Source organism: Mustela nivalis (assembly GCF_964662115.1).
Source record: "Mustela nivalis genome assembly, chromosome: 2".
In the NCBI taxonomy this organism is placed as follows: Eukaryota; Metazoa; Chordata; class Mammalia; order Carnivora; family Mustelidae; genus Mustela; species Mustela nivalis.
Genome location: NC_139021.1, coordinates 181,985,260 through 182,009,367, shown reverse-complemented (window position 1 = coordinate 182,009,367; position 24,108 = coordinate 181,985,260). Strand labels below are relative to the sequence as shown.

Genomic DNA, 24,108 nt, shown 5'->3' with positions numbered 1-24,108 from the left:
GACTGAAAATCGTAAGTGGTATTTTTTTTTTCTGAAGTCATTATCCCCAGGGTCCTTCTCTCCCACCTCCCGAGCTTAAATAGGATGTGACATTCTACCATGAAAAGAGGACTGTGCCTTTCATGATGACAGATCAGGACTGAGCCACAGCCCAGCAGTCCCACCACGGATGCAGAGCTGGTGTTTTTGTGCCCACATACTGTTCAAAAGAAAACAATTCAAGGTAGCCCACGTGTCAGCCCACACATTTGTTAAGTTCAGAGAAAGAGATATATACAGAAAACTCGAAGACACAAATGGGATAGGATTGATTTCCTCTCTTGGTGTGATGAATGAATGGAAATGCAGAGGTTTAGAAAAAAGGACTTACCTTCTTGGACTTTTTTCTTAAGGTATAACCTCTGTACCACCCTAAACAAATACAAAGTTGCAACAGTTAGAAGGAGCAGACACCCCAGGACCCTCATGATATCTTCCTGTCTTGGAGAATTCATCAGTTTGTCACCAGAATTCAATAATCCTAACACTGTGAAAATACACTAGAAGGTTCCAGAGAGTTGCATCTCAAATCGTCCTGGCTAGTGACCTTCCTGAACACCCCACCAGCCCATTCATCTCCGTCTGCTGCTGGCGAACTTAAAGCCGCCACCTTAAAGTTAGGCCACACCGTCCCAGGAAGAAACATCCTTTTGACCACTCACCCCGGAGAAGGCTCCTTGGGTATCCGTTTCCCTATCTGTCCCTCTAACTGACTTGAATCGGGGTCACTGCCAAATGCACATACCAGCATCCCCAGATCATCAGGAACTGCTCCAAGACAGAGGACCCATTGAGCGCTAACTTCCTCCCTCCTCAATCCGGAGACGCCATGCCCCAGAGCAGCCATAATCTCACAAAGTGTGTCTGTGGCAAAGCCTCAGCCCCCCACAGGAAGCACCAGACCGAGGACCACGGCCGACCTCGCCCTGGGGGTGCGACTAGACTCAAGTTCCCAGTTGCCTCCTTGAGGGGAGGAAGCTGAAGACGGGCCCGCGACAACGGCTGGCATGAAGGGAGTGCTACGTGGAACAGGCCGAAGGGTGGCAGAGCAGCTCTGACCACACCCCTGGCACCTCCCCTCCAGCCCACAGCTGAGGGCAAAAACATCCTTGCAGGTGCCCTGGGGGTGCACAGCCGGTCACCAGCGTCCCGACATCCCCACGACATCCCCACAACAGCCAACGACCACTGTGGAGCTGTCCTCACCCCCAACGTTTTCAAGTCACTCTGGCCACCTTGCTCAGGGAAAGTGGATCCAAAGCTCAAATTCTAACTCTGCCCACGAGAGAAAAGACGTGGTCAGAGAATTACAGAAGCGCGCAGAGTGTAGGTTGGGTAAATTCCTGGAGAATGACCAAATATTAGACTCTCACATGGTATCAGAAAGTCAAAGCTCGGAAGCGAGCGATGTCTGAGTGAGCTCAAAATAGTGCCCCAAGGACAGCACCTTCTTAAACAGCAATCATGTTATCAACCAGAGGCGAGAACGGTCACAGACCAGAAAGGGATGGGGTGGAAATGAGCAAAGTCCTCAAGGGATTACTAACAGATGCTCCTCAAGCATTCAGAACAGGAGACGGACATTCCCAGGATCCCTGCAAAGGATTTGCTAAGACTGAGTGGTGACCGCAGGGCTCTCTTGACAAAGGGGCCCGGCAGATGGACCGGGGGCACTGCAGACTCGAGTGTCTGGAGCTCAGTCGCACGTGTGGAGGATTATCTCCGTAGAGCTGCACTGTCTGCTTCGCTGGCTCCTGCACCCGGCCCAGAATCCGTGCCCATCCAGGGCAGCGTTCCCAGGCAGTTAAAGGGAGAAAGAGGGGAGGTCTATGCAGTCACCGGCTTACATCTAGAGCCAAATAAAGGCTGTATTTATTCAGTTCTAAGGACGGTCTTCCATGCTGTCATTACAACCTTCCCACGTCTTCATTATTAACACGCCCCTTCGTTCCTGAAACTGACAAGGGATCAATGTCCTAGAACATAAAAGGTAATACTGCCCGATGACAAGCCAGGACGATTTGAGATGCAACCACGTGAAAAAGAGCCATACTTACCAACAGTGTATAGAAGGAGCCCAAGGACTTACCCACATATGAAGAGATTGCTCAAACTTAAAGATAATCAGATACAATTTAACTGAACAAACTTCAGTGGTTAAAAACTGTAATGCCCCAGGATATAGGCAGCCCCGGGTGCTGGGGAGGACAGGAGCCTGCAGCAACTGAACGGGAGCAGCCATCCCTGCTTATCCCAAGTATCCGTCCCCCCAGCCTGCAACCAGCATCTGTCCCCACAGTATCTGTCCCCGCATCCTGGGAACGCATCCCTGGGAACGACGTGTGCACATCTTCCTGTGCACAGGGCACGGCTGCAGGATCCCATGGCCGTGTGATGTGAGGGTTAGGGTTAGCACATGGAGGAGAGCAGAGTGCCCGGAACTGGGAGGGCTGTCAGTAAAACACGGGGAGTGTGCACACAGCAGTGGGAACCGTGAACTAAACATACACTAAAAATAAACAGAAGTGCCTCTTAGAGGACAGCACTGAATAAAATAGTAAGAAACAGAACGAGAGCAAGAGCTACACCCACGTTCATATACATGAAAACTACATGCACGCCAAACACTACCAGAACACAGGCAAACACAAAAATCCACTTCAGACACAGTAAAAGGGTTTTCAATGGGAAGAGGGAGAAGAAAGGGGTGAGCCGTGGGGATAAAAGATAGGGAGTCTTGTCTTTTTTTTTTTTAATGTTATAATAATAGATGGAGTTTCTTTTTTAACTGCCTTCCTAGGAAAAATGAAAACCTACTGCTTCCCTCCCCAAGATCATCTGCATACGTTACTTCTTTCAGCTCATACACTCATGCCGGAGACTGCACTAGACAGAGCAAAATACAGAAAGAGGTAAGACTTCATTTTTGCCCTCCATGAGCTCACAAATGGGAAGACCCCCTAAGACAAGCAGGGGCCCAGCCATGTTACAGGACAGACTTTAGCATGAAGGAGAGAGGAATCCCTGCACAGGTTTCTTGCAGGGGAGGGAGGGGCTGTAAGGGAATGCAGGCCTGGATGCTCTTAGGGGAAGGAGCAAGACAGGGTGAGGCTAGGGGCAGGAGGGTCCATGGTCTGTAGCAGCAACGGGCTGATTAACTCCTCCCAGGCAGGGCTCATGAGTAATCTCCACGGAGTCAACCAACCTAAGAGACAGGGAGGTATGAGCAAGACACAGCCCTGAAACTCAGGGAGCACACAGTCCAGCACAGGAAAACGGCAACCAACCAAGTCAGCGAGTCCCATACAGTGTCCACAGCAGAAAAACAGGGAGGAACACACATACACACTTAAGTCCAGGGACAGTGCCACGAGGGAACAGTATCAGGCAGAGCAAAGGAGGTGGGGGGCAGGCAGGAAGGAGTGCCTGCCCAGACAGGTGTGCTTAGGTTTAGTCTTCGAGGAGGGCTCACTGTTAGCCAGATGGAGGAGGGAGGGGTCACGACGGAGGAGGCAGAGCAGCAGGTGCACTCACTGTGCCCTGTGAAACCATCAGCAGCAAGGCCAAGACATGCATGAGGAAGAAGCTGGAGTTTCCTTCAGGATTGACAGGTGAAGACCACATCACCACGGTCCTGGGATCAGCCCAGTTTACAAGGAGCTGCCTGAAGATGGACAGGACATTCCCTTCTGTCAGGAGGACAGTGGCCTATGCTCTGAATGGCAAGAGAGCCAAATTCCAGAAGCGACCAGTCATGTCCTGATGGACAGCATCCACACACACAACGGGCCTTCTGGAGAAAGAACCAGCAGGTGCTCTCTGTGGAACACGCTGCAGGCACCGCAGGTGCAGACTCGGTCCCGCGGCTGGAGGCTCCGGGAGCAGCATGTCCAGCACTCTCAGAAGACAGTACCCACCGCCACATCAGTTTTCCGCAGGCCAAGCCCAGGTGGCCGGTCACCTGCGACAAGGTACGAAGGATGCTCGCTGAGTGGAGGCTGGGCTGGGGGGCTCCCAGGTCTAAGAAATGAGAACCTCACCACTGTGACTGCCTTTTCCCATCTGTCACAGGTTCACCTCAAACTAGACAGTGAAGTCCTCACTCTACCTGTGAATGTGACCTTATTTGGAAATAAGGTCGTCTCCACAGACAATCGGGTTAAAATGAGTTAGTTACAGTGGGCCAAAAACCAAAATGACTGGTGTCCTTGTATAAAGGGGAAGCAACCAGAGACACACACAGGAAGGCTGCCACACAAAGACAAAGGCAGAAACCAGAGTGCCCCATCTACAACCCAAACACCACCAATGACTATTGGCAAACACCAGAAGGAACGGCTTCGCCCCCATAGCCCAGCTGACACCTTGATCTCATATCACAGCTCCCAGAAGTGGGAGACAATACACCCCTGCCAGTTAAGCCACTCAGCGCCGTCCTTTGTTATAAACCATGGTCCTTAGTTGCAAAGGCCCCAGGAAACCTCACCCTGTCTCACGTGACCTTCAGTTGACATATGCTGACAGTACAAGAGGGAAGTAAGGTATATTTTGGAAGAAAATACATTATTACCCTCTAAAAACTGGAATACATTCAGTTCCAGTGTAGTGGTTTAATCAAAAGAATGATTCCCTAATCTTTGCACCCTGCCTGCTCCATGACGTCCAGTGTCCAGCGCCCAGAGGGCAGCATGGAAAGGAGCAGACAGCAGGCCCCGCACGTCCTCAGCCCCTCGACAATCGCCCTTTAAACATGGGATCTTGGCTCGCTCTCCTGTGGCTGAGTCTGGACACTGCTTAAAACTGGGGATATGCCCTCAATGACCTCTCCAAGCTCCTTCTACCCCCACAGCGACCTGTACCCTGCTTTTCCTGTGTCCTCTGCTCCAGGCCTTCACAAGCCTGAGAGAGAGAAAAATTAACCATAACTTAAAGGTAAATTTTTTCTTTGAACTTTACTATAAAGAGCCATCATCTAGAATTTATATTCTCTGCAGAAAGCCAAGTAATATCCTGAAAAGGATCACAAAGAAAAAGAAAATTAAATTTGACAAACAGAAATACATTTTCTTAGAGGAATTGTAGGAGGGGAGAGGAGGAAAGAAAAAAAATGCCAAACACGAGTATGATCTGTGAAACTAAAATAGAACAAAAGGAAAGAGCAGAAAAACAATTATTCCATTCTTATTTCATGAATAAAGACACCAAGTTTCCCAAAGTCAAAACTGCTTCCCCAAAAGCATTTCTCTGATCAGATTCTGATTAAAACCAAAATGATAGTTGTCAAGGAAAAGGAATTTGTTTTGTGTTAAAGGGTCTTTATAAAGACTGGAATATTTTAATCAGAATCTTGAAGACTGACTAGCCCTGAAACAAAATGCTCACTGAAGAAGACTTAACCATCATGCTGGCTACCCAATTTGTTTTTAAGTCAAACGTACAGACAGCAAGGATTGCTGGTGATAAGATGCCACTGTTTAAAGAGAACATTCTTCTTGGGAAGCAGAGAACAAGAGGTGGCAGTCCCCACATACCCAGGCTGACCGGAAATTGCTATCTATTCAGGAATGACGTCATCCCCCAGTGTTTATTAACCAGGATTTCCACTTCAACAGAGCAGGGGCAAACCTAAAGAAGATGTAAGAGCTTTTTTCCCTTCAGATCAGTAAAGTGTCTGAGATGAGAAGTTTGATCCTTAACCTCTGCTTAATTTCTCCGTGTCTCCTCTCAAACACTGGCAGAATATACTGAGAGCAGATAAGGCAATCCAACTGTCAGCTACAAAAATTGAAAACAAGCAGAAGGCACCCATCACAACTACTCATTCACTTAAGAACAGGGTCTGTTCTCACAGAGCTACAGCTGCTTCCAGGCATACGCCACTAATGCTGATTTTTTTTTTCCCCCAGTGGGAAGATTTTAGGGTTAAAGAGGCAAAGGGACCGGAATTCTAAGTCCTCATACACCACAAGGGAAATACGGGACAGAGCCATGGGTGTCTGATAGGTTCCTACTTGCCTGTGGTTCTGGGAGGGGCCCTGGGGCAAGCTGCAGCCCACCCAGTGCCCAGAGGCTCACATCCACTTCACTCTTATGCAAATTCCACAGCCTGAGCCTGAGGGCCAGTTCGCAGATCTCTGTGGGTTCACTGTGGGCCCGCTGCAGTCTCCTCTCCAACCCCCAGCTCCTACGGGAAGGATTGAGCTAAACCCACTCTGAAAGCAATTCTTCTATTGAAACGATCCATTTTAATCAGTTCTTTTCATTCATCTGCTATATGGGAGTCACCCCTTCAAGCAGGAAGTAAAGCCACCAACGCTAATTACACAATTCTACAAAGTTTCCAAATCTGAGGAGTCTCAGAAAGCAAGCCCATCACGGCTTCCCTTCTGCGCCGCAATAACCACAGAATAAAAGGAAGGGGGGGGTCGCTCCAGTGATACCCAAAACACTAAATATAAAAACCAATTGTGTGGGACATCTGGGTGGCTCAGTGGGTTAAGAGGCTGCTTTTACCTCAGGTCATGACCTTGAGTCCCACATCAGGCTCCCTGCTCAGGGAGGAGTCTACTTCTCCCTCTCCTTCTGCCCTCCCCGCCTTGTGCTCTCTGTCTCTCTGTCTCTCTCTCTCTAATTAATAACTAAAATCTTTAAAAAGAAACCCGACTGTATGAAAATCCAAGGACACTGAGAAACTACTATTATGATAGTATTTTCTGGATTTCTAATCTATTGGATAATGTCTGTTTCACTGGCCCACATCCTACAGCTGGGTCAAATAAAAAGTTTTAGTTCCTTTCCTAACAAATCTAAGTGAAAACATAGGAAGTCTCACCACTCACATCAAACACATCAAAACGATGACTTGAACATGGAAATATCTTAAATGTACTTTTTTTTTTCATAGTTTTTCAAGCAGTCAGTTATTCACAGTCAAGATTCACATACATTTGCAACGAAGGAACCAACGTGTTCTGTTGCTTTTAATGAAAATAGCGATTTCTACAGAAAACTGTAGAGGCGAAAAACTGGAATTTTTAGTTCTAATTTCATGTTAATCAACTATTATTTAAATAATGAGAAGCCTCCCGGCTGCCCTCACTGGAAAAGGCATCCACCGCCTGCAAGAAGACGGATCAGATGGACATATTCTGAAACACTGAGAAGGTGACCTAACTGCCCAAAACAGTAAGGGAAAGACACCAGCAGTATACGCACCTTCATATGTTTCCAAGATGTGCACAGTGTCTCCTATTTGTAAAGAAAGTTCATCCGCTCCCCTGGCATCGTAGTTATAAAACGCTGCAAAGGAGAGAGAAAGAGGTAAGGAGACATGAGTAGAGGTAAAGTGACTTTGCTGGCTTGTTTCTACCTGTTTTTAATGGTGAACTAGAGGCAGTGTCTGCTTGGATCAGCCCCTCTGATATCCACAAAGGTAGCCTTCTCTTTCAAGAGACAAATACAAAGCGTCGTCGACCAGAAGAAACTCGGAACACCATATGAAGGTGACTTCATCTTTTTAGTGTGGTCCTGAAGAGCACTAGTGACCAATGCTGTGTGGGACTGGCACAAAAGTAAACACGCAGACCAAGAACATAAACCGGAAACAAACCCACGCTTACATGGTCAGCACCGATGCCGTGACGTCCCGCGTTTTAACCATCTTAAGTGTCCAATGTGGGGGCAGCGACATTCAGAATGTTGGGAAACCGTCACTGTGATCACCTTCCACACTATTTTCAACCTTTAAACAGCAACTTGGTACCCACAGACCAGTTACCCCCATTCCCTCCCTGCAGCCCCTGGAGACTTTGAGTCCTTCCGTCCCTATGGACGGGACTGCTCTACTTGCCTCACAGAAGCACACCAAACAATACTACACTTTTCCTGCCTGGTTTCTTCAACATGATGCTTTAAGGTGCTGCCCCATGTATCAGAACTTCATTCCTTTTTACGGCTGAATAATGTTTATAATAGGAAGAAAACTGATACTGTTCACAGTTTAATTATCACTTCATATACTGAAGTGATAGATTTTTTTAATTAAATAATTACTTTCTATGAATCAATTATATATGGGCTGAATATTTTTTTTAATTTGAAAAGATATACATACCCCTATGTTTACTGCAGCATTATTTATAATAGGCAAGTTATGGGACCAGCCCAAGTGTCCATCAACAGATGAGTACACAAAAATCTGATATATATACACTATGGACCACCACCCAACCGTAAAAAAAGAATGAGATACTGGTGGGCTGAATGTCTTTGGAAATTTTTAAAATTATCATATAACCAAAATTATCATATAATTAAAAAATAAAATCAAAATAATCATATAATTAAAGCTGATATTAAGCCAAAAAGCTACATTATAGTCAAATGGCAAAAATATGTCCAACATTAAGAAATTCTTAAAACTAGCATACTCAACACATCTCTGAAATCCCTAATGTGTGTTCTGACATAAAACAGTTCCTTATTCCTTTCAGATAAGCACCTAAAACACTCATACCATTAAATGCCAAGCACACTCTTGCTCACGCGTGATGAGATGAAGGTAACAGCCACAGTGGGAAAAGGGCATTAGAATGTGTTTAATATGCAAAAAACACTGCTGGCACCTGGGTGGCTCAGTCAGTTAAGCAGATGCCTTCAGCTCAGGGTCCTGGGTTCAAACCCCACACTGGGCTCCCTGCTCAGCGGGGAGCCTGCTTCTCCCTCTCCCTCTGCCTGTCACACCCCCTGCTTATACTCTCTCTCTCTGTCAAATAAGTCAATAAAATCTTTTTTAAAAATGGATTAAGAAGGGCACCTGGGTGGCTCAGTGGGTTAAACCGCTGCCTTCGGCTCAGGTCATGATCTCAGGGTCCTGGGATCGAGCCCCGCATCGGGCTCTCTGCTCAGCAGGGAGCCTGCTTCCTCCTCTCTCTCTCTCTGCCTGCCTCTCTGCCTACTTGTGATCTCTGTCAAATAAATAAATAAAATCTTTAAAAAAAAAAAATGGATTAAGAATCTACATGTGAGACTTGAAACCATAAAACTCCTAGACAGGAGCATAGGCAGCCATTTCTCTAACATCAAACTTGTTTCTAGATATGTCTCCTCAGGGATGAGAAATAGAAGCAAATATGAACTACTGGGACTGTAGCAAAAACAGACACAGACCAAAAAAAAAAAAAAAAAAAACACCTTTTGGGGCACCTGGGTGGGTCAGTGGGTTAAGCCTCTGCCTTTGGCTCAGGTCATGCTCATGAGCCCCACATCAGGCTCTCTGCTCAGCAGGGAGCCTGCTTCCCCCTTTCCCCCTGCCTGCCTCTCTGCCTACTGGTGATCTCTCTCTCTCTCTCTCTGTCAAATAAATAAATAAATCTTAAAAAAAAAAAAAACACCTTTTATACAAGGAAAGAAATCATCAATGAAACAAAAAGACAAATACTGAACAGGAGAAAATATTTGCAAATGATATCCTCTGGTAAGAGGATCGTATCCGAAACATACAACACACTTCTACAACTCAACACCAAAAAAAAAATCCAATTAAAAAGTGGGCAGACAACTTGAATAGATATTTTTTTCCAAAGAGGACACACAGATGGCCAACAGACAGATGAAAAGATGCTGAACATCACTCATCATCAGGGAAATGCAAAACAGAACCACAATAAAACATCCCCTTCCACCAGTCGGAATGGCTAGAATCAAAAAGACAAGACGTAACACGTGCCGGCGAGGATGTAGAGAAAAGGGAACCTTGCACACTCTTGGTGGCAATGAAAATTGCATCCACTGTGGAAAACAGTGTGGAGGGTCCTCGAAAACTTTAAAGTATAAACATCATACGATTCAGCAATTCCACTACTGGGTAGAAAATGAAAATACTAATTCAAAAGAATATATGCACTCCTGTGTTCACTGCAGCTACAAGAGCCATGATACGGAAGCAGCGCAAGTGTCCATCAGCAGATGAATGGCTAGAGACAGGCTCTAAGGACACCATAGAATACTGCGCGTCCATAAAGAGAGGAAGATCTTGCCATGGGCAACAACACGGATGGACCTAGAGGGCACCATTATCCTAAGTGAAATAAGTCAGACAAAGACAAATACCCTAAGATTCCACTTCTATGTGGAATCTAAAAAAACAAATGAACAAAGAAACGAACTAAAAAACTGACAAAAACAGAACAAAGCAGTGGTTGCCAGAGAGGAGCTGAATGTGGGACGGTTGAAACAGGTGTAATTAGGAGGTACAAACTTCCAATCACTACAAAAGAAATGAAGAGAAGAGAAAAGAAGACAGAAATACAGTGCTACAGTGATAATCCTCCTTCCCAAAGGATCCTACTTGAAAACATAGCAGACTAAATGTAAAAGTCATGGTCCATTTCTCATCCATCCATCCCGAACACTCTGCCAGACCAGGCTAGTCACAAAGGGTCCTTCACTGTGTCCTTCTCTAAAATTCTCCTGGATCGTAGCGTGTGCAAACTCCTCGAGCAAGTATGGTAGGTCTGCCACCACCCGACCACCTCACCTCGCCTTCTCCAACCACACACAGTATGGACTCCAGGAGGGCCCCTGTCCCTGCTTCTCCCTGAACAGCAGAAGCCAGCCTGTCCCATACCTGTGTGGACCAACCAACCCTCCCCTCCATCCAGAGGGTCTTCCCAACAGCTGCACCTCTTCAAAAAGCCAACCCCTCCTCCAACCCCTCCTCTCAACCCATCTCCAAACATCCCCATCACGGCATATCGCCTGCTGTCCACTCCATACCTGAGCTACCGTGGCTGGGAAGGTGCTGTAGGCCCAGGCAGCCTCCCTGGTTTTCACGTCCATGGTCCCTGCGGCCAAACGAAATACGCAGGGTCCCACCTCTAGCCCTGAGGATCCAAGGGACCTCCAGCAAATGACGTGTCTTTTCCACATTCAGCTTTCCCCACAAAATAAGGCTCTTGATATTTACACCTTGTAGGACCACGTGTGCATTCTGTCTCGAAGACAACCATGCCACTGACGGATCTGGGGATTTGAACACTGGGTGTCCTGCACTGAACATTTAGTAAATGATAAAGCCTCTTACTGTGGTTGGGAGTATTTTGTTTTCACTGCAATAAAGATGTCCATCCCTACCAGAATCCTTTTTTAAAAACCAAAGCGAGCAAACAAACACATGTTCACAAAAATCCTAAAACATCAAAAACCATATACAAGCAGAAAATTCCATTTTCATAGTTATTTTTCCTCTATTTCCACCAAAATTCATAAAATTTCAATGTCCTCAAACTGACATAAATGGTTATTAATAGTTATTAAGTTTATTTAGCATTTTATGGTAGTGTTTAACAAGAAATAACTGCATTAGGCAAAGGAAGCCCGGAGCATATGCCAGCCTTTCCTGGTTCAGCAAATAAGCCTTTAGGAGCCATAAATGCGTTTCTCACAGTTCTTAACAGCATCCTGCCAGCATGCCTATTCTGTTAGAGACATGCCTAAAATAAACACATCAAAAATAATAAAATAAAATGAACACTCCACTATAAACACATTCAGGCCCATACGAATCTGTAAGGCACACATGCAAAAATCTTTAAGTACCGGCCCCCTCCCAAGGAAGGAGGCAGACAAAAGCAGTTGTGGGAAACGGAACTTCAAATTCAAATTTAGCTATGAATAAGCCGTAAAGACCCCTGACTTTACAGATGAAGGGGGAAAGAGCCTCTGAGGGCTCATGCCTGTGGTCCCAAGACTAGGCAGAGGGAGGACCACCACAGTGGCTGTCTAGCCCCTGGCCCTTTGTTGATAATATCACAGCCTAAACAAGCCCCTATTTAAAAGCAAACTGCAAGATCAATTGTATAAGATTATTGGCCAAAGGAATGGGAAGGAAGGGGAAGTGTGAAAGAATGACTGCCTCCCCCAAAGACCGTCCCCATCCAAGCCCTGCGAGGCCCGAACCCTGGGAGGTGTTACCTTACCTGGCAAAGGGGGCCCCTGCAGGGGTGTCACAGGTAAGGACCTCAAATGGGGATGCTAATTCCACATTGCCCAGGTGGGACCAGTACAATCAGAAGGGTCCACAGGAGGGGAGCAGGAGGGCCCCAGTCAGATGTGACGCAGCCTGGCTGCAATGACTCAAGGAAGGAGCCACAGGTGGAAAACAGGTGGTCCCCAGGCAACCAGAAAAGGCGAGAAAGTGGAATCCCCCACCCACATCTCCCACCAGGCCCCCCAGAAGGAACATAGCCCACACCTTGATTTTGGGAATTTGGACCTCCAGAGCTATAATACAAATACATGTTGTTTTAAGCTTCTGACTCTGTGGTGATGCATTACAACAGCCATGGGAAACGGGGGGGGGGGGGGGGGGGGCGGGGTATGCAGAAGACAACGCAAAAGCAGTGTTTTGTGGTTAATTTATTCACTGCTGAAGGCAGCTGGAGCAGAGGTCCCAACGAACCATATCAGAACCTGACCAGTCCTCAGCTGAGGTTCCCCAATTCTTGGGTGATAGAGAAATGAACACAATGCAATGAATTTTCCTTAAACCCAGAAGTATTCAAGGTAAGAGACTATTCCGAATTCTGGTTATTTGACCTTTAAAGCCGCCCCTCTTTGGATAGTGGGAACAGGACGAGAAAGAGCAGAAACGTCTTCTTAAGAGGATGATGACAGATGACCTCTGGGTTTTAAAATGTCTTCGCTTGACAGAAGCACAAAGATGGCAGCCTCTTTGCGACTTGCCCATTTGTCTTCTTTATTTTTCTGATCTGCTAAGATCTGGGAATAAGTCCACAGAGGATATGGTCATCCCGTGTCCAATGACATCTCTGGATTCACCTCCATCTGGCTGGTGGGCTGTATGCTTCATACATTCCTCCTCCTCAGACCCATTTGCCTTTTTTAACAGCCTGGCTAAAGCGGCGTCACTGCGTGTACACGCACATTCAGCTGAATTTCTCGGTCCTGGACTGTAGAGCCCAGTGTAGCAGATCGCCATGCTGCTTGTGGGAAATAAGCATGTGAAATGAGAAAGATGCAGAGATGAACTCAGCACGGACATTCTTTCCCAGAATGCTGGGTTTTGTTTCTTTTTTTTTTTCTCTTTCTGGAAGAGTCGGTAGCACCCCAGGGTGAGTAAGCACATGGACCTTTTTTCTCCCCAAAATAAAAACAAACACGCTGGTCTGTGCCTCACGTAGCTTCTATGCATCAGCAATGTGGAATGGCAACGTCACCACCTCTGCTCAATCTCCTAATCACCCTAAAAATGGCTGCCTGGGGATGTAAAGAAAGAAACGTGGCTTGAAAATGAAAGAAGAGGGCTTCCCCGGTTACTCATACCATCCACAATACTAAACGCAATGACGCTGTAGATGAAGCTGCTACTGACGAGGACGGTACAATTCTGGGACACCTTGGATGGTGGTCACCATCATCATGGCGATGGTGACAACAGCAGTGAGGACAGTGCTGGTGGTGATACTGGTGATGACAGTGACGATGGTGGTGATGGTGAGGACAGTGGCAGTGGTGATGACGGGGACTGTGGTGGTGGTGATGCGGATGGGGGTAGGATGGTGATCATGGCAATGGTGGTGATAGTGGCAGTGGTGATGACAGAACGGTAGTAATGACGATGAGGGCGGGAAGACTAGTAACGACAGTGAAAATGATGGTAATGAGGTGGTGGTGCTGGTGCTGGTGCTGGTGGGGCGATGGTGACAGTGATGGTGGGGATACTGGTGACGGGCTTGTAGTGATGGGAGCAGTGATGGTGGTGCTGGTGATGGCGGTGAGGATGATCGTGCTGATGGTGCCAGTGACAGTGGAGATGGCAGTGATGACAGTAATGTTGGCGGTAGTGATGGTGATGCCGGTGATGACAGTGGCCATGACGGTGGTGGCCGTGGCAGCAATGCTAATGATGCTGGCTGACATTTACAGATTACATTCTGGGCCAGGCAGCAGGCAAAGAACTTCATATATTCACACTAATTTAAACCTCACAACAGTCCTGTGAGGTGGGTACAGAATTTTTTCCATCTCCTTCAACAGAGTTTATAGCAGCCTAGAGTCTGCCATGTCTGAGCAGCCCCTGGAGGGTGGTACAGGGTCACGGCCAGCCTGAAGGAAGGGTCTCAATGCCAACACCTTGCACAGAACCTTCCTCAATCCTTAGCCAGTGTCATCCACAGCCCTTCCTGGGCCTCAGATGGCTCTCCCGGTAGCTCCTCTGAAAATCGTAACATGCAGCCTGGAGTTCCCTGACAGGCAAACAGCCTGCGCACTTCTGAAGTCCCCCAATATCTAAAGCACCCCGCGGACTGTTTCAACTTCCCTTTTTTTTTTTTTTAAATTTTATTTATTTATTTGACAGACAGAGATCACAAGTAGGCAGAGAGGCAGACAGAGAGAGAGAGGATAAAGCAGGCTCCCTGCTAAGCAGAAAGCTCAACGTGGGGCTTGATCCCAGGACCCTGAAATCATGACCTGAGCCAAAGGCAGAGGCTTTAATCCACTGAGCCACCCAGGCACCCCGGATTTCTCATTCCTTACAAAGAACTCAAGTTCGGGTTACTCCAGGAATTTACGGTTGGTGTAACTCCCAAAAACCAATCAAGGTAACTCACCAACGTTAACAGAGTAGATGGGGAAGTCATAGGATCATCCCAGATGGCACAGAAAGAGCATTTGAGGAAATATAATTCCTGCTCAGGGAAAAACAAAAAAAAAAAAAACACCTGACTACTCTGACGTGAGGAAAAAAGCCACTACCACCACCCATCAGGCGAAAACACGGAACCCAATGCAGGAGTTCTGACCTGCTCAAGGTGACCCAGGGGGCCGATAACAGCCCTGGGACCCCAGAGGGTCCCTTCCAGACTGTCTCCATCACCCCACGCTGCCTCACCCAAGCCTTTCCCACCTCTCTCTGCAATGAACAACAACATCTCACCTGACCTCCTCATAGAAGCTCTCTTTTCTTCCATCCCCAATTACCCTCCAGAAATCTTGCTCCCACACACCGGCCCATCTCCCTCGGCTGTGTCAATAATGCGTCAAGTCTCCAGCAGAGCACCCACAGCTCTGAGGGATGGGACCCGAACCCATCTTTCCCATCTCGTCTCCCCCCACACGCCTCCAGCTGCCCCACACACACCACAGGCCTTCCAAGAGCTGCTCTGCCTGTGGAAATGCCTAACTCCCTCCACTTCTGAAGGCCCCTCGCCTACAAGGCCATTTCTCTTTTCACATCCTTCTCCAGAGCCTTCCTGAACTCTGACTTTCTCCACTGACCAAAAAAAGGTACGTGCATACCTAAATTCATTGCGTGCTCCACAACTTTTTCCTATAAACTATCTGACATCCCAAGGCCTTGCAAAAGTGCTTATCTAAGAATCTATCTCTCCCTCCAGACCAGATTTCCTTGAGGAAGTAAACATTTATTAATCATTGGATTTCCCATAGTAGTTAATATCATGCCTCACAGGCAACTCAATAAAAATTCACAGAATTAAACCAGATCAGCGAGTACTCCTTCCTGTGTGGTCTGCCACAGAGTGAGAGCAAAAAGGATAGCATATGTTCCCCTTCTTCAAAATGACCCTGCCCCCCCGCAGAAAGATCTAGGAGCTGACACATATTCAATCAGTAAGAAAGAGAGACAGCATTAGCTTTCCTGTCTCTGCTTTGGATCTTTTCCATCTAATGAGTAACTCACCATCAGCGCTCAGATTCAAAGTCTCCTTAAAACATGGAAGGTATGGGCTTGACCACACATTACTTCTAAAATCAGCTCAGCTCTTTCTATCCCACACAGTGCCCCTTGAAATATGACTTCAGGATTTCAAGTAGCAATTTAAAAGTTAATTAATTCTTTTAAAAAGTCAATTTGTGAAAATTAATTGCTCTGTTTTTTATCTCATTCCCTTTGTCTTGCCTTCAGTTGGAGAAAAATGTTCAAAAGCATGCATCTTCTCAGGGCTAGGGGGAATGCAAACCATAACCTTAAGGGGACCTGGGCAAGGGCCCTGTCTGTGCCTGGTACAGGGCTTCATTCTAAGAGTCTACCCATCTGCTGTCTAGTCCATGCCAGAAACATACACTTGGTATTTCCCAAGACACTAGAGGGCTCCTGCTCTGGGCTAGAGCTGAGCTGGTCCTGGGGTTTGAGAGATGTGCTGGGCCCAGTGCAGCCTCTGGAAGCAGTTACCCTACAGCCTGGTCCTCCAAGAGCAACCCTTTCACACATTGGACCCAATCAGAAAAACCAGTGCAGAAAGAACCAGAACGTTTGAGATAGAGACAGAGACAGAGATATCCTTTGAACTTCACTCTGGACAGACACCAGCCCTGCACCCCCAATCTGTACTGGAGCTGAGGGCTGGGTTTCCTAAATTCTGTCTTCAAAAAGAGACTGGCAGCCATGCCATGAATAGCTTCTCTGGCCAGTAAGCCAGTCCTTCCCCCTCACCGTTTTGCAGGCTTACCACTCAGGCAAGGTGAGAGTGTCCCAGAGCCCTGAGCCATACTGAATCAGAGCACTGCTTTGCCGGTAGTCTCATTTCTCCCAAGCAGCTGAACGTCCCTGGCACACAACAGGACCTTTAAAATGGATGGGTGGATAGATGCGTGGAAAGAAGGGAGGCGGGGAGAAGGCATGGAGGAAGGAAAGATGAAAATAGATGAAAGACCTAACCACAAAAACTACAACTATAAAACTCTTAGGAGAAAACATAGGCGAGAAACTTCATAGCCTTGGACTTCACAATGATTTCAAAATCAAAGGCAATAAAACACAAAACAGATGTTGGACTGGATCACAACTTTAAATGTTGGGTCACCAAAGGAAACACCAACAGAGTGAAAAGGCAGGACCACAGAATGGGAGAAAATGTGTGCAAATCCTGTCTCTGATAAGGAATTGATCATCAAAATACTGAAGGAGTTCCCATAATTCAACAACCACAATGAAAATCAAACAATAGAATTTTAAAAATAGGCGAAGGACCTGAACAGACCTTTCTCCAAAGAAAATACAACAGTGACCAAGAGGCACACGGAAAGATGCTCCACATCACCACGACACAGCCCTTCACACTCGCTGGATGACCGGTCTTAGAAAACAAGAAAACAACGGGTATTGGCAAAGCTGCAGAGAAACTGGAAACCTTGTACACTGCTGGTGGGGCTGTGAATGGGTACAGCCATTGTCAAGAGTCTAGCTGTTCCTTGAAAATGTAAACTCAGAAGTACCCTATGGCCCAGCAATTACACTTTTTCGGGACCCGAAAGCAGAAACTCAAAGAGAGAATGTGTACGGCCATGTCCACGGCAGCACTATTCTCAACACCTACGATGTGGAACCAACCCAAGTGTCCACCCAGGGATGAATGGATAAGCAAAACTCCATATAATCGAGTATCATTCCATCTTAAAAAGGATGGAAGATCTGACACCTGCTGTCATGGGGATGAAACCTGAGGACATGATACTAAGGACGTGATGAAATAAGCCGGATGCAACAGGACAGATGTGGCATCATTCCACCAACATGAGGTTCCTACGGTTGTCAAATTAACAGAAAGGAGAATGGTGGGTTTCCAGGGATTGGGGGGAGAAGGGGGATGGGACATTAGTGTTGAATGGATAGGGCTTAAGTTGCGGAAGACGGGAAAGTTCTAGGGATGGATGGAGGTGGTGGAAGTTGCACAATAATGTGAATGTACTTAATCCCCCAGAACTGCAGACCAAAAAATGGTTAAACTGGTACATCCATGTTGTGCATATTTTATCATGATAATTTTAAAGGATGTAAGGAAAAAAAGGAAAGGCTGCTAGAGAGAATGAGGAAGTTTCCTAGCGGATTTCGGATTTCGCATCTCCCATTCCCCAGAGCTCTGAAATACTCAGCAGCTCCACCTACAAGCTCCCTGGGGTGGGGCCTCTTCCCTCCCTTACCTCGGTCCACACGGGAGGTTCACACCAGAAGGGGAAGCAAGAAGAAATTAGAGGTGATAGGCTCAAGATCAAAGAACAGCTACAGGTACGTATGACAGAGAGAGAGAAAGAGAGGAAACAAAACACCCACATTTCTAAAAAGGAGACCACTTTCAAAGTTTCAAAGTCACAGTGTTCTTTCTTTCGGGTTCCTATCTTGCTTTCTTAGGAACAGAGATGGTTTCGCAGCCAATCAAATCCCCGAAGGCAGGATTCCCTGCAATGTCTGAATATCAGAATCAAGGAACTCATCTAAATAATTACAAGAAGGAGCAGGGGCACGGCACGGCACGATAAAGGACCAGTTGTTTGCTATTCAGGATTTCTTCTTGCCTTCTGGATGGAGACAGGTGGGAGGGATGGTGAAGGTAAGAGTGTGAGAAGAAACATACAAAAGAGCCTTTGCTCAAATTCTAATGCAAATGACAGACACAATTCAAAGATATTTTAATATCTTTCTCCAGAATGAAATGTCACTGCGCGCCTCACCCACAGCGAGCCAGGGACCGACTGCCTGGCTTCCATCTGGCCCCAAAGGTCACAGAGTCCACAGCACGTGGCTTTCCGAAGAAAGACACTGGCTTATGGAGGGGTGTTGGCGTTCCTGCTTCTCTCTGACAGGAAAAATCAGAGTCCACTTCTCAACATTTTGTCTTTCATAAACGCGGTGCCAGGAGAGGAAGCCAACGACTTCGTCACTGACAGTCTTTCTGGATCTGCCCACAAGTAAGAAAAGGCTTAGATGACCTGAAAATTATTTATTTTTGTGTTTCATTTTGCCCAGCAGCAAAGAAGGGTAGAGACAAGATAGGGGGAAAGTTTTCATCTCTTGCATCATCCATCTTTTAGGCAGAAAGGTTACTGCTGCTTAGGAAATACATACAACAGAAATAGTTCGGCTGTTATCCCCCAGCCGTGGGGACTTGACAGGACCCCATGGGCCTGGGCAGACCCCACCACGGGCCACCCCAGAAGGCCCCCTGCAAAGGGCACAAGATGGACCCAATGGACTCCACAGCCGGGACTGGTCCCAGGAAGAGTCCCAATGGAGACCATGCACAGCCAGGACCCCTCCAGCGTCTGACTGGATGCAGGGCTTAGTTCCTGTGCTACCAACCCCGCCAGACTTGCACTCCTCCCCACACCAGTCCAGCAAATTCCACCCAAAGGGCACCCTGAAAATCCACCCAAGGAATCAGGGCTTGAGGCGGAGTCCCCAACCACAGCAGATGCAATGGGGGAAAAAAAAAAAAGGAGAAGAAATGGGCTAAGACCAATTTCTCTGTGATCCTAAACGAGAAGGGTGCTTTGTTAAGTTCCTGAATTCCTCTTCCTGGGCTTTAGCAGAAAGATCTCAGGTGATTTCTTCCATAGAATGATGCCACTTCTTACGTTTTCACAACATTCAGTCTAATATTACTAGCGACAAATAAAGAAAGGGAAGGACATAGAGAACATTCCAGAATGCTAACTCTTTTTTCTTAAAAAAATATATGTACATATGTGTGTAAATATATATTTCATGTGTATTTATAAACATATATAAGAATATATGTTTATATGTTACTTCATATTATATATGAAAATCACAAAGCTAGCAATTGCCCTGGGAGAAGCCTTTGTCATTATGCAAATGTAAGCAGAGGTGTTCCCAAGGAACTGAACCACAGGCACCCATATGCCCCCCAACTCCCACATCAGGTCTTTATCTAAAGGTTGACTCTGTCTGAAACGCCCTTTGTCCCCTGCTCACAGGGCTAGGCCCTGCAGCTCACCCATACCTCGGGAAGTTTTCCTGTCACTTCCATCCTCGCAGGGGTTAAGGGAGCGGGCACCGAGCTCCACAGCTCCGCCTTCCCACCCTGACAAAGTGCCAGCAGAGACCTGCCCATTCGCTACTCATGCTGGATGCACTCACCACATCACAGGTGCCCAACACCGCTCAAAGAGAGCCGTGAAGCTTCCCATTCTGCAAACAGTCCTTCTAGAACACCGGAGGCCAGCTCCTCCCTTTAGCTCGCTGCTCCCAAGCCTCCTCTCACACCCATCCTGCCTCTTTTCCACCTTTGCCTCCAAGCTTAACAGTGCTGGGCACCCAGCACGGCACAAATGTGGACTGAGTCACTTAACAAATCAACACAGGGACTTGAACCTGAAATCCCCAGGAAAACGCTGCAGTTGTGTTTTCACTGACGTCACATTAGGAACTGAAGACCAGATGAGGGTCTCAGTTAGCGAACCAACTTCCTATCCCTGCATTTCGATGGCCAAACCAGGGAGGCATGTCCTGGAGGTCCAACCGTGTGCCCAGAAACAAAGCACAGTTTCACTTGGACAAATGGTGTGGAAGGTCCCATCCAGACAGCTGCACACGCTCAGCCTCGCCGGCGAACCCCACGACCATGACGGGCTCCAAGGGGCAGCAGAGACTGAGCAGGTCACCCTGGGCTCTGAGCGGGGTTCTGCCTGGGAGAGATGCTGCCTGGCACCCCCTGGAGGCTCTCCCTTTCCCTGACCACTCCCTGGTGACCCTCCACAAAGAGAGATCTCAGCGGGGAGCTGAGCTGCACCCACCCAAGAATGAGAACCCACTAAAATCAGGATGAAGTCACTGGGGTCACGTAGGATGTACTGCAATGCACGGACACTGGCCCCCAAATTTCTGGAGAACAACCAACTACCTGCTCTTCCTAACAGGGCCCTCAGCCTCAAACAGCGTCAGCTCCATACTCCCCATCTCCCTGTCTTGTAAGTCAAGACAGCCTCATCACCCGCGATGGGCTTCTGCAGAGACACGGAAAAATGCACTGTGCCAAAGGTCAAAAGACAAAGCCCTACCTGTGGTCCCCACAAGCGTTCCTTCCCTTCAACCTACCCTTTGGAAGCCACAGGGGTTTAAAGCTTCGGGTAAAGGAAACAATAACCCTGTGTGCTGCATGAACACAGAGGCATCCAGTATCTCTGGGTACAGAAAAAAACGAATGCAGTGCCCACTTAGCAAAGGAGAATGCGCTCACCTGCCTGCGCTCGGAGCCCCGTTCCAACGAGCGGGGTAAAATGCGCCATCTTAGGTCATCACTTCAATGAGTGTAAGGTCGTTCTACACCCCTCATCAACCCAACGTAAGAGTTCCAGAAAGTACTCCTGCACCCCTCTCCAGGCCATTTCCCTCCCACAACACCAGGTTCTGGTTTGTCTCACCATAGCTCAATCCTGTCCACTCTTGGATCTCATGGAATCCAAACGTACCAACGCGTGCGGTCAGCTCTTGGCTGTAAGAGCCATTCTATCACATGTATGTCGTTATCCCGCCTTCTCTGGCTCAGCATTTCCAGAGGGACACACAGGGCCCCTCACAGGTCTGTTCTTTCTGGGGGTGTACAGCCTTCCGCTGTATCAACACATCCCAACACACCATCTGATCCGAGGACAGACGTTTGCGGGATTTATTTCCCGTGTATAGAGCTGCTCATTAGAGGCTGCACCGAACCTTCTCCCATGAATGTTTCCACCAGGGGGAATTTCTGCCTTGCTCTGAGAAGCAGCATGTAGCAGAAGCACCTAGCAACCCCGGAGCAGGCCAAAGGCCCAGCGGGTGCGGGCCGGCTCGGGGTGCGGGCACCCCTCCACGCCGGATCTCCCAGGGAAGCCGTGCTCCGCACCAGGGAAACATTTGGTTCCTCTGCAGCTTGTTGCAATTCCTCCTCCTGAGTGTTACATGACTTAGCTTTGATAAAATACAAAATTGAAGATTAAAAAACAATCAGTCGCTCTTGGAGAAAAAACAATAAAGCCGAGCACACATGGGGTTGTTCGCAAAGAAACCTCAGCAGGCACTGCTGGAGGGGAGCCCCCGGCAGCCCCAGGTTTCCAGACATGTGCTCCAGGGACAAGCCATCACCCCCACGCCGGTAGAGGGGTCTTTCAGAGGACAAGGCCCTCTGCCTCCGCTGTGCTCCGACCTGACCCTCCCACACCTCGGACCCTCCCACAGCCAGTCCGCACACAGCCCCCTTTCACAGGTGAGAGCAGGGAGACACGTGAGAGAAGGGGCCCCGGCAACACCTCCCGACCCAGGACCCCGGCCCCAGGGCACGCCACCCCCACCGCCCAGTTGCATAGGCCATCTCCAAGGCCTGCTGGCCCCTCGATGCAACAGGTCACACTCTCTGGCCCTCTACAGACCAGTCAGCCATCTCCTCTGGGCAGGGCACTCACACTCCAGCGTGGAAACACAGGCCCAATGCCAAACCCCAGCTCAAGCCCTTGGGCAAGTAACACACAATCTATGAGGCTCCTTTTCTCCCTCTGTGGAAAGGGCTGATGGCAGACAAAGGAGCAGCCCTCAGTGCACCTGACACCACGCATGGGAAAGCCACCCAGCCAAGGCCAGCCCTGAGCACGTGCACAGTAAATGTCAGCTCTGTGTTGGAAACGGTTCAAGCGCAGAGTGAGAATCTGCTTTCCGCAGGCCGCCGTGCACACGGAGAGTGAACGCAGTGCTCTTTCGCCATCTTCCAGGAGGCATCCCCGCCACCCCTCCTCCCTGCTCCCTGCCCTCCTCTTCTGAGGCCCGCTCCTCTCACTGCCTGAGCCGGCCCGGGACAGGGTCCAGTCATTTCTGCAAGAGCAAACAGAGGGAAGATGCTTACGGCCGCCAGGGCCTCAGCACAAGCTGCGATTGCAGGGAACCAAGTTCAGAATCAGCATGTGCTTCTCCTCCTGGAGCAGTCCCCGCCTTCCAGAAACCCCCATAAAGCACTGCCCTCCGGAAGGAAGGGGAAAGCTGCTCCGATGTGTTTGTACCCTGCGGAGGCTAACTGCTAACGAGCCACGCCTCGGCCAGGCCACCCAGACACAGCCCTCTTGTTCCAGGAGAAGAGAAGCAACACCGGACAGCGGCGGCTTGGCCCGGACGCGCCACTGGGGAGAAAGGGACACTTCCACACTTGCAGGGGGGAAGCGGGGAAATGGGAAGGGAGCCCGTCCCACCATGGCCTTTAAGGAGGGAGCCGCCATCCTGACATGGCCAGAACTGGGCCACCCGCCTGTCACGTCTGTTTCACGAGGCGCGTGGGCACGTGTGATCCCGACGCCTCCTCCGGCGCCCCGTCTGAACCATCTGGTGGGCCGCGCAGGTTCCCAGAGGAGGCAAGACCAGTCTTTCCTCAGTTAAACACTTGATGAACCTGCCCTCCGCGGGCAGTGCCCAAAGAGGGGAAGACCGCATGGTAAGAGGTAAGAGGGGTGTTTGCAGCTGGGCTGCCCGTCGCAGAGCAGGCCACAGGCTCTGCCCACCAACACGGAGCATGGACACCCAGGCCTGAGCACAGATCTAAGATGAGGTGTCGAAAGTCCACCAGAGGCTTGCAGCCTCACGCTGCCTGCCTGTGTGCTCCTCCAACGCCACTCTGCCCAGACCCAGGCCAGCCAAGAAGGGCCTTCAGGCTTGACAGGACAAGACCTGCTCACCGCCCCCACCCCCGTGCCCTGCTGATGGGAATGTGAAGGGTACGGCTACTGCAGAAAGCAGCGTGGCGGTCCCATAAAACACATATAATTAATACACAGCCGGGCAATTCTTCCTCTGGGCCGATACCCAGAAGAACTGACAGCAGGAACTCAACCGGTATCTGGAGTCATGTTCATTGCAGCAGGACTCACAGCAGCAAGAAGGGGAAGCAAGCCAAGCTCCCGTGGGCAGATGAAGGCATCAACAAATGACGAGCCATCGTGTGACGGAATAGTATTCAGCCTTGAAAAGGAAGAAAATTTCCACTCAGGCTGCCACGTGGCTCAACCTTGAGGATCTTGTGTTAAGTGAGATAAGCCAATCACAAAAAGCAAATACCAGACAACCCCTCTCAGATGAGGTACTGGGAGAGTCAACCTCATACAGAATGGGGGGGTGCCGGGGGCAGGCGGAGGGCGCCGGGAGAGTTCAGGTTTCCTCGGGACAGTGTCAGTTTTGCAAGATGAAACAGTTCTAGAGAAGGATGGTGGTGATGGCTGCAAAGCCACGTGAATGTCCCTAATGCCATGAAATGGTACACCAAAAAATGACTA

The 24,108-nt window shown here is 48.6% G+C and overlaps 1 protein-coding gene across 4 annotated transcripts in view; it reads right to left on the bottom strand.

The window, feature by feature from the left end:
• DOCK1 (dedicator of cytokinesis 1) overlaps positions 1-24,108 on the bottom strand; it is a 489,630-nt gene that overhangs the window by 427,247 nt on the left and 38,275 nt on the right. For 2 of the 4 annotated variants that reach the window (XM_082721511.1, XM_082721510.1), the window contains exons 2-3: positions 7,255-7,338; positions 371-411 (exon numbers count right to left, since the gene is read on the bottom strand). In XM_082721511.1, the coding sequence (XP_082577637.1) occupies positions 371-411; positions 7,255-7,338 (125 nt within the window). The remainder of the gene's footprint in view (positions 1-370; positions 412-7,254; positions 7,339-24,108) is intronic. The other 2 variants (XM_082721512.1, XM_082721513.1) reach the window with 1 other exon arrangement.